Raw genomic sequence first — 10,805 nt, 5'->3', positions numbered from 1 at the left:
CATCAGTAGGGAAGTTTAGGCGTCGTATGTGCTGTTTCGTGTGCATCCTACATACATCAAAATGAAATTTCCTATTTTGAGTTATTCGCCTTTTCTACCACCCTGTATGTGTGAGGTCAGTTTTCTTCTTTCGAATTTCTTTCGTTTTTGTGATCACTTGATTTCCAAGAGTGGATTTTGAGTTTCAAAACTGCTAGTGGCGTATAGTAAGGTGAAAACGACAAGAGGCACGTACGCAATTGCGTACGCGGCTTCTCTCTAGACCCTTCGGTGGAGAGTAGCGGCTGAGAGCGTGGCGAAACTCTTGCTTGAACCACCCATCGCTGCAGTTTGCGGCGGTCCCAACTCGCATCCAAGTGCTGCTTCTACCGCGCCGTTTCATGCGCGTACGCAAATGCACCGCAACTATGCTCGTGATTCACGATGTTTCGACCCGACTATATGTACGCGTACATTCTCCTATTGTGGGGCTCTTTATTTCCCCCAAATTTTCCTCTTTATTTGCACATTGTACCTTCCAATGCATGCAATTACATGTCACAATGTTTCTTTAACATTGTGACGTGTAATTGCATTTTAACAATGCACCTTAACATTTTTCTTCTTCCTCACATTTCCCTTGACACCGTTGGTTATATCCTCTGCCATCCTTTGTTGTCGCATATATATGATCATGCGAACCATTGGATGATGTGGAGGGGAGAACGATTCTACCCATACGTGCGATAGGGATGAACCGGCCCTTAGGTGAAAAGGGTATAGCTCAAAGGGCGCAGCTCAAGCGACGAGGATCCTTTCGCCAACTGTCGAAAAGTGAAGGGGTCCTTTTGCCAACCGTCCAGAAGTGAAGGGGGTTGGAGCAGCGGCATCTAAGTTCCTACCTGATAGCCTCTTTAAATTACTGTCAGCATAATGAAGCACAAAATGTCTTGGACCTTAAAGATTTTTAACTAGAACTTTTCTGTCTGCTCTTCACGAATATTTTTCTAATCTACTTTATGAATGTTACTTGTAGGTTAGTTCTTTGCCCTATTTTGTTTCTCCTTTTGTATCACAGGTGATATTGTTCTGATTCTAGTGTTGTCATTAATGCCCAGTTAAATATTTGCAGATAAAGATAAAGGACTCCAAAGGTACCCTCTCTACGTCTATGGATACTAGAAAAATAAAATGCGGGAATCAAGATTTAGAAAAAGAGTCGGGAAGCTGCCGCCTCAAGAAAGTTAGTGTATAGTAATTGATACGATGGTAGAAGCCGGTGCTCCTATCTTCTTCACTGTTAGACAGCTGACGAAAGGACCACTTCCACTTTTGATCCTCGTCACTTGAGCTGCACCTCATGACCTAGGTTCCCATCACCTGATGAGGGTTCAACTCCTCCCTATTGCTATACCTTATGTGCATAGCTGCGAGTTTTGTGGTGCGACATTCAACATTTTGAGCGGATTTAGCCCACACAGAGGAACGAAACATTGACGAATATTTACCGCCAGTTATCATCTGTTCTTTCTGCAATGAAAATGTTAAAGTGAGTCACATTAAAACCAACGTTTCACAAAACTGATGATGTTGGGGTTTCTGTGGGCAAATAGAGTATGGAGTTTGGAGTGTAGATTACAAATATGAGCATGGCCCTGCTTGGTACTCCCGAATCGTCCTGAAAAACGGCATTTGTTCCTACGAGGTACGTGAAAACGCGCCAGAATTGTGCGCGCCGCATCCACGACCGAGCGGTCGGAAATTAATGAGGTCTCTTCGGCAGCCTATTGCTGAGGGAACTGAAGTGTGTATAGTCGGGTCAATACAACATGAAGCACGGACATTTGCGCAAGCGGCTGCGCTGGAAGCGGAGCGGTGGAGCGTAGCGGTTGGGATCGCGTAAGGATCCTCACTGGCGCCACTCACCTCTGCAGTTCGCCATGGTCCCACCTCGATTCCACCCGCTGTCTTGACCGCACCGCTTCCGAGCGCGGTCACTTACGTAGCGGTCCGTGCTTCATGTCGTTTTGAACCAACTATATAAGGGTGACACATTCTTACATAATTCTTAGAAAATAAGGCAGTTTCCGCCCTTTTCAGGACGGTTAAGGGACTGAGCGGGGCCACGCTATTACTATTAATCTACACCTCGAACTCTGTATTTTTCCAGAGAGGGCCAACACCGTCAGCTTCGTGATACGGTACCTCTTACAGTCCGTGCAAAGAATTGATTCACTTGAAAACAATTTAAGAACTTTTGCATGATGTTATGAATTTTAGCCAAAACATAATTGTGTTATTCTTCACAACAAATAGAACAGAAGTGATTCGCTGGAGAACAATTTAAGAACTTTTACATGATTTCATATATATTGGATGTTCTTGCAGAAGTGTTTCATAAAATTGTACAGATTGCAGGAAAAAGTTGAAGTTTTTATCTTCGAAAACTAATAACTGGGTATTGCGAAATCGACAACAGATCACCGATGATAAAATTCCTAAGTATGCGCTGCTCTTTTCACGTCCTCTCTTAGTTTCTATGCCTATTTCACGCATTTGGTACACATGTAAGGGAAAAGGCGGACTTTTTTGTTTCATTTGTTTCATAAAGAGTAAGGGGGTATGATAGGTGCATGACGATGATACTCTAATCACAAAATCACGAGATCGCTGTAAAATTGTAGTAAAGGATAAACGAAACGAAGTCCATCAATCCTTATTGGGACCCGCCTACGCATTTGTCTTTAACTCAGAGTCGTTTGAAGTTTGTGAAGTCGTGCGTAGCTTTACAATGATTTGCGGATGAATGTGTCAAGTCGGCGATTTTATTCTCCCAGACAAGTCTGGCTGGGACCAATTTGTCGACCGCGGAAAGATGAAAGGCTTAATTGGGACTGGGACGGACTCGAACCTCCGATCGGCCGTGCACGCAGCGGGAACTCTTACCGACTGTTCTGCACCAGCCAACCCTGCATAACCCCTAATGAAATGCCGCGCGCTAGCGCAACGCGCCGTGATGCAGCCGCCGGAACAAAATCCGCGGCTCAGAGCGATTCGGTGAGTTTAACTGTTGTACATATGCGTAATCCTACTTCAGGGCTTCCGCTTTGACTTTTCGGGTTTCAGGTCCAGTCTTTAGCATCGTCCCTCAGATTTTTGTATTTCGTGCCTTCTGGAAGCTAGGGTTCATCCTCCGGGTATTATTATATAAACGACTCATGATTATTCCGTTTGAATAAAGCAGTCATGAAGAAGAGTGCGAAAGACTAGTATTTTTCGTGCGAATTGAACTAGAGCTATAACTTGTTTGGGAAGTTCCTACTCTTGTTTTAGTTTCACAATCCAGGAAAAAGCATTGTTGGAAAGTGGTAGGGGTTCTATAAGATTATGCGCATACGTAGTGAAATTGTGACTTAAACATACTGCATAAACCTTCTCCATGATTTCTTATGGTACTACTGTTGCAAAGTCACGCATCCCTTAGTAATGCGCATGGATGCGCTTCCCACATCATCCACAGTGTGAGAAACTAGTGTTTTTATTGCGAATTGAACTAGAGCTACAACTTTTTCGGGATGTTCCTACTCTTGTTCTAGTTTTCTCACAGTTTTAGTTTTTTTTTTTCTCTCTCTCTCACAGTTCGGAAACATCCTCTTGCTTCTTTCTATCGCAGTATATCTTTCTGGTTGTAAAACTAATTGACGCTTTCATTTCAGATGTTGCGTCCTCATGTGCTTCTTTCCTTCAGCAATCGCCTTTTAGCAAGTTCAAAACCAAAGGCATTGTAAGTTCTGTTTTTGTTTAACAGAAATAACTATCTGAAATAAGCTGGTTGCTTGTTGAGTTGTTTTCATCCCTTTACGCAGCTACTCGGGCATCGATGCAGAGCGAAAAAAAAGCACTACTAGCAAGAAAAAAAAAGAAGAAAAGCGTTAGGTACGCTTCTGAGGCAAAATTAGAAATAAGTTATGTATCTGCGCTTCCACTCATTAATCTACAACCAACAGAGTTGTGCCTGGAGTCTTCTGTTTTTCTTATACACTTTTCCTTATGCGCAGATAGTTGCAGGGGGATCTTGAATAACAGCTGAACTTCAACAGATACCGTTCACGAGCGGAAGGAAAATGTTATTTAACCAAGATAACGCCCCTATTTATATTGTTTGATCGGAAATAGAACGAATTCATTTGTTGTTGTTTTTTTTTACCGTTAATGGCTGCCTCTCGAATACCACTTGTTCTAGCCAGTGGCATTTTTTTTACTGTTTTTACAATCCTTATCAATTTCGATGGAAGCTAACTTAGGCTCATGGAGTTCATGGCGCCAATCCCTCAGTGTTGGTAGAGTTTGGATCCAAAATTGTTAAGTTGGGTCAGACCAATGGATGCAGTGAAATAAATTTTGTAATTTGAGAATAAGCGTGTTTCAAGATTTTGTTTTGCGTTACTTAAAACAAAAAATTCTCGTTAGTGCTGACTCTCCCTTAACTATTCTAGGACAAAGCAGAAGTATCCTGTCACTGGAATGACCATGGGACCATGTGCTATTTTTGTAAAGGAACACTTTGCAAAACATTCTCCCAAAAACCTCTCAGAAGGTAAAGAAACGATGAAAGAAGCTGCTGCTGCTTGGAAATCCCTAGATGTAGTTCAAAGAAAGGTTATATTATTGTCATTTTTTACATTTATTCCTATTTAACAGCAGTCCATCATACAGAAATACGAGGAACTTGCAAAACAGTATCGTGCCGATAAAATGCATGAATTCGATGCCTTGAGTGATGAGGAGAAGCAAGAGCGAATCTCTTCTTCTCTGGAAGAAAAGGAGGAAAAAGCTAGAAGAAAAGAGCGGAGAGAAAGAAGAGATGTAAGTTCTGTCTTTTTTTTTAATTCTTACTCATCAAACTTCTCTCAAAAGTAATTATTTTTAGAAATGGGAGAAAACCGGACATCCTGAACGGGCACCTTCCGCGTACAATCTGTTCGTACAGGAACAGTTCAACCAATTGAAGAAAAAAGGCGGTGTTGTCACACCTGTTGTGAATACAATGCAACGCATTAGCGCCGAGTGGAAAGCTATGAGTGAATCTGCCAAAGAGGTAAGGACCTGGTTGCCTCTTCGTTAAGTTCCCCTAGTTTTCAGACGCATTCGTATCGTTTCTTTCTAGCCTTATATCGCTAAAGCTTCCAAGATGGCGGAAAGGTACAAGACAGAGCTGGAACTTTGGAAGTCAAAGTTGCAACATGAAGAGAAAAATCACCCAAAGGAGGTGTAGGTTTTAAAAACGTGCATTTGTGCGTGATGCTCGGAAATGGTTTGCTTTTCTCTCTTTTTGTGCCAGTTGTTTTTACACTCTTTCATTTATGTTGTTTCAAATACTCTGGCGAATTCGCTGGTCCGATCTTGAATTGACTGTTCATTAGGCCAAAAGCTCTCTCGGGTAGTTTGTCCAGGTTTCTTCTTCCATTGGCCAGCAACTGCGTGTCGCTACGTTGCGGCACCACTGGCCCTTTGCAATATGGTATCCATGTTTATCGTACTGATCAGCACTATGAACGATACAGATAGACTCGTGGAACAATATTAAGAAACCTGAGAGCTTACAATTTTCACGACTTCCATCGCACACTAGGAGAACACTATAGAAGTGCCACGGAAAATGAGCAGTATACGAGGTTATTGGACCGTCGACTAAATTGTTTGATTATAGTGATAGTAATGGAGAACAATACGCTACTCCAAATCCAGCTAACACTTGACCAGAAGTTTAATCTTATAAGTTTCTGTTTTTCTGACAAAACCTGGCATTTACGTAATTGCTACATCCCACACGATATCGGCGCAACACTGCTGACATAAATTGTTCCACGGGTCCTTTAAGTGCATGTGTTAGAGATCTAGACTGAGATTTAAGTTCACTTGGTGTGCAAATTCTGTACTTTTCTGTGTACATACTGCATGTCATTCTCGTAAGAAAAAAGAACGTGAAGCATTTGCTTGTTGTTGCTGTTGTTTAGCCGCGAAGAGTATTAGTAACGACCAACCACGTTCTTTTTTTCTGTGATCTACTCTCCATTGAAATGTTACACTTGGAAATGAAGCCTTAATTTCGTTTTCACATGTTTTATAACTTTAATGGATATAATATTTCTACCTTATTGACTTTATTACTGGAAGAGGTTAGTTTCTGTTTGCGTTTGCTTACAATAACCATATACATGTATTGTATTTCTGAAAGTTGTAGATTCTACCTGTTCATAACCTGTACTCATAAATAAAGCAAGATGTGTTTTCGTGTATTCAATTACAAAAAACAGTGAAACCAACACTTCTTATGTCATATCAACCCATCATTGATGGAAAATTCTGCTTTTCATGAACCTCGTTTATAAGACGTTATTTTGATTTTTAATTGGCTATGCACAAAGTTGTTAATTGATTTTATTCGTCTGACGCCTCGGCAAATCCTTTTCTCTAGAGCCTGGAATGAGCGATTCGAGCCACGATCTAAGCGGCCAAATTTTTCCACATTTAGACGGACAGAACTCTAGGCCTACTTTTCGATCACCAACGTAGCGAGTCCACAAAATAATCACCTTAGATTCCGTTATATCACGCAGAAACGCGCTATATCTCAAATTTGTCTTCTGATTTGAATGAATGGATGAATAAATGAGAAAATCAGTCACCAGAAAGAAATCAGGATGATCGCGACTGTGTATCCTAGCAATGTAAAACTGCAACTAACAAGCATGCAACTCTTTACGACTGTACGAATAATGAAATGAAAGGGAGGAAAGGGTTATTTTTGTTGCGTAGTTTCATCAGTAATCCACCTTTCGCCCTCCTATTTCACCATTCGTAGAGGTGCCAAGTGCTGCTTTGTCAACTGTATTGGTCAGTCTGGAATTCTAAATCCTTTCGCCATTTTCTCGACTGTTAGGAAGTGTCTTTCATTTTCTTTACGATACCAACAATCTAAGTCATGAGCCCTACCTACTCCTGAAGAGGTGCAAACGAATTTCTTCAGACGCTACCTTAACTAGTAGTAGTGCCGAAGGGCCGTTAATCTATCGCAACTAGTTTCTTGGTGTGCTTTTCGAATCACGTTTCCTGAAAAACTCTCTATAATAGCACCAACAATAGAAGAAAGGCGATTTTTAAAAGTGGTTCAGTAATTGACTGAATAATTTCGGTTTCATCCTAGCAAATGATACCAGCAGCGACGGCCTACGTCATCACTGGAGACTACACTTCAATTCACAATTCACAGCAAAATGCTCGTTAACGTATGAACACGAACCTTTCCCAAGTATTCTCAGCACAGGACTCTATCACTCTCCACTCACCCCTTTGCCGCGCTTCAAGGTCAATGTTAAAGTGTCCACCGATTACCTCTCGAGCACATAGCACCTGATGAGAAAATAATCTAGTCATCTTCTGATTAAATCTACAACATGCACACGCGGTAGTGTTCGCCGCCGACATCGCTATGCCGCGAAGAGGCTTTAGAACAGAGATTCGCTGGTCCTACAGCGGACCTCCTGAAATCAAATGTCGCGTAATCGCGTTGGTTCTCTCGCCTTATCTCGTCGCGCTTCAGTTCCCTTTCATTTTGTGAGCGATGAGGACGGTAGGAGTCGTTGTTCTTCTCGTATGCGTAGCAAATGTCATCGGCACAGAGAAGAAGGTTGACAAACTGCAGATAGGTATCAAGAAGAGAGCAGAGTCGTGCGAAACAAAATCGAGGCAGGTTTTTATGCATTATATTTCATGTTCTTGTATTCCGTACCAAATAAACACTTCGTATGCACGTGTGGGACTTCTTCCTTGCAGTGTTGAGGTGTAATTTTTTTTTTAGGAAAGGCGATGTTCTGCACATGCATTACACTGGTACTCTTTTGGACGGGACAGAATTTGACTCAAGTCGCACTCGAAATCAAGAGTTCACCTTCACATTAGGAATGGGACAGGTTTGGTTTTCGCAGTAATGGTTATTCACGCTATCCTCCCTGTTTCTCTTATAGAATGCTAAACCTATGGTATTTATTATGGGAGCTACTAAGTGCTGAATGCTCTTCAGGGCTGCTTGGAAATCCGCTCTTTGTTTTGAATTCGTCCGCGTTAAGAAAGCGAAGAGAGATGAGAAACTCTTTTATGAGGAATAACCTCAGTCGATAATCACATGATCATTTGATCATCTACAATTGAAATTTCCTGATGGAGAAGATCAGTTTCTGATGTCTAGATTTTTGAGACCGGTTTCAGCCTTTGCGATGTCCAACTGAGTCCGAAACTTGAATATGAAGAAACCAGAAATATTAGTAGTAAAAAAGGTCATGATTATCTCTCTTAGTCGAATTGGAACATTGATACACATACTCCAAATTCACGGTAACATCAGCAGATGAAATGTCACTTAGAGTAGGGAACAAATCTTTTTTTCCACATTTCAGAGCTAATTTTTCTTCCATCATTTCCCTTTATTTTCCGTGGTTTCAAACTACACAGTCAACAAGTGAGAAAAGTAACCCAGGATAAAGTGCTTCTGCATAAAGAAAAACAGAACCATGAAGAAAACACTACATTCCTGAAGCCATCTGCAGTTGCAGAACTACACTAGACATCAGGTTGTTTTAACCCGATTATTCTCTACAGACATCAAAAAACAGTTTTTATCGACTGAGCAAAGCTAAGAATCAGTAAGTAAACCGGAAATAGTCGAAATGAAAGCAGACGACAGCAGATTGCGCGATCTATGTGATGTTGACCTTACGGCAAAAAGGTCTTGCCAGATAAATTTTGAAATGCGATTTAGAAGCTTCTCCTGATTCCGAAACCTGTCATGAAAGACTTCATTCTTCAGGAACTGGAAGCTTCACCCCTACTTTTTGTGTAACTGTGCACAGTTAGCTAGTTAGCTTGTTAGTTAAGAAAAAAAGAGAGACCCAGAGAGTTTTCTGCATACTGTAGAGAGACTTCAATTCACATTTTCACCGATATGTCGCGTCGTCATGGTAAAACACATTTTAAACCGACTGTATGTAGTGTTCTTTTTGACTGTTTCTTGGCACAAAGATGTTGTAACGATCCTCACTGCTTTCAGGTAATCAAAGGTTGGGATCAGGGACTTTTGAACATGTGTGTTGGAGAACGTCGTATTCTCACTATTCCTGCTCATCTCGCTTACGGGGAACGTGGATCTCCTCCAAAAATACCTGGTTCGTTTCATTTTCGTTCGTATATCTCGGTTCTTCGATCCTCGTTTTGATGTTACGAGTTTTCTTTATTTTTGCTATGTAGGTCTGAAAACCGATTATGTCTTTTATTGTTGAAATAAGAGGAATATGAAGGGTACTCTATCTTAACTTTCATCTATTTCGTATATTTTGCCGAGTCTGGTCACTGACTGTTAAGAACATTGCAAAAAAAATCTTACCTTACTTGTGAAGAAGCCAGTGTTTTGAAGGAGTCATTTATGCACAGGTGGAGGATGTGCAGTTAGAGCGTGTTTCTTGCCGTTTGCAAAAATTAGCTGAAATAGTAAGCTTATATACCGTTCACTGAAAAATCGCTAGGCAGTGAAGGGGATCTGTGAATACACCGCGATCCAACAAGTTAAACTGTTTATAGTAGATTTGATGTTCATGAACGCATGTGCAGCCTTACAATATCTAGTGGTTCCGATACGTCAAGCCAGTGTTCTCATCCTCCCAGACAAGTCTGGTACCAATTTATCGACCCCAGTTCATCAACAGTATACTCGAGCCCCTGTTAATAACTCTTGCAATGATAATGCCAGAACAGTGGAGCAGCATCACCTCTCCTGAGCCTCACATCTCTTTGACATCTGCAAATTACTTCAGCATGTCAGTCTCTCAGGCGCAACAAGTTAGAGAGAAAACCGAACTATCAAAAAGCCAGTTTCCTTTTGAGTCATCTTTTCATTTCTTTCTGTTTTGGAATAAGAGAACTACTGTGCTGTATTGGCTTAGGTGGACTAGGTAAATGTTAGGTTTCCTGTCCTTTAATAACAGAAAATATGGTACTCTTCTGATATATTGGTTCTTTTTCTCATAAGAATCGCTTGTGGTCATGTCGTTGTTCTATCGATTTTTTTAGCTAACGCTCCCCTAAAATTCGACGTTGAACTATTGAAGATCGATCGTAAGGGAGAGCTGTAGATGAATTTGAAGTAGAATTTGTGCTACACAACTTGCTCCATATTTTTCGATGGTAAATTCATCTCTTACTATCATTGAATTTAAAATTATTTAAAAAGGGATGTATAAGAGAGCATGCTTGTGGTATTTTTATGTAGTTTTTTTCTTTATTGCTTTGTTTTTTATTTCTGATGTTTACTTTTATTGTTGTTACTCCTTTGTTGTGCATTCTTTTTATGGGGTAAAGATTTTTTTGCCGTACATAAGGTATGTTGACGTATAGGTAGCTTCATCAGGGCGTTCGAATGTTTCACGTTTTAAAAATGTTCGAATGAATCAGAAACTTCTTTGATTTGAGAAAGTGGTTTTTACTTTCAAGAGTGTTCGGTATCTAATATGTCAGTGTTACAAGCTTCGACTATCCGTCTAAGAGAGAAGGAGCAAATTTTGTGTTGACATCATCGTGAGGAAGTTTAAAATTTTGAAACAATTTTTTTCTCCCCTGAGGAGATATACAGAAGATACTTGTCCTAACTATAACACATCCATAAATCATAAGACAGAAAAATCACATGTTTTCATCCATTTTACCGAAAAATCACCTGAAAATTCCAATGAATTTATCTGATTTTCCAAAGCAATTTAGTAGCTTGTAAACTATAT

General features: G+C 40.6%; 2 protein-coding genes across 4 annotated transcripts; both read left to right on the top strand.

Moving 5' to 3' along the window:
• Nucleotides 1-106: 106 nt before the first annotated feature.
• RB195_000381 (uncharacterized protein) lies at nt 107-5,254 on the top strand (the record flags this gene model as incomplete). 3 transcript variants are annotated; one of them, XM_064196687.1, is made up of 7 exons in its annotated part: nt 1,515-1,528; nt 2,150-2,180; nt 3,696-3,763; nt 4,476-4,638; nt 4,696-4,845; nt 4,910-5,077; nt 5,147-5,254. In XM_064196687.1, the coding sequence occupies 7 exons, from the start codon at nt 1,515-1,517 to the stop codon at nt 5,252-5,254; spliced, it is 702 nt and encodes a 233-aa protein (XP_064052568.1). The 3 variants fall into 3 exon arrangements, with proteins under 3 accessions (XP_013298313.2, XP_064052568.1, XP_064052569.1); XM_013442859.2 differs by lacking the exons at nt 1,515-1,528; nt 2,150-2,180 and adding an exon at nt 107-115; XM_064196688.1 differs by lacking the exons at nt 1,515-1,528; nt 2,150-2,180 and adding an exon at nt 2,968-3,036.
• A 2,349-nt stretch (nt 5,255-7,603) lies between these two features.
• On the top strand, nt 7,604-10,163 carry RB195_000380 (uncharacterized protein; the record flags this gene model as incomplete). The annotated part of the gene is made up of 4 exons (XM_064196686.1): nt 7,604-7,728; nt 7,841-7,952; nt 9,086-9,200; nt 10,102-10,163. 4 exons carry the CDS (start codon nt 7,604-7,606, stop codon nt 10,161-10,163), a joined length of 414 nt encoding a protein of 137 aa, XP_064052567.1.
• Nucleotides 10,164-10,805: the final 642 nt, after the last annotated feature.

The sequence above is a fragment of the Necator americanus genome, chromosome IV (assembly GCF_031761385.1).
Source record: "Necator americanus strain Aroian chromosome IV, whole genome shotgun sequence".
NCBI classification, from domain to species: Eukaryota; Metazoa; Nematoda; class Chromadorea; order Rhabditida; family Ancylostomatidae; genus Necator; species Necator americanus.
The sequence above is the reverse complement of the archived record's forward strand: the minus strand, read 5'-3'. Positions and strand labels throughout refer to the sequence as shown.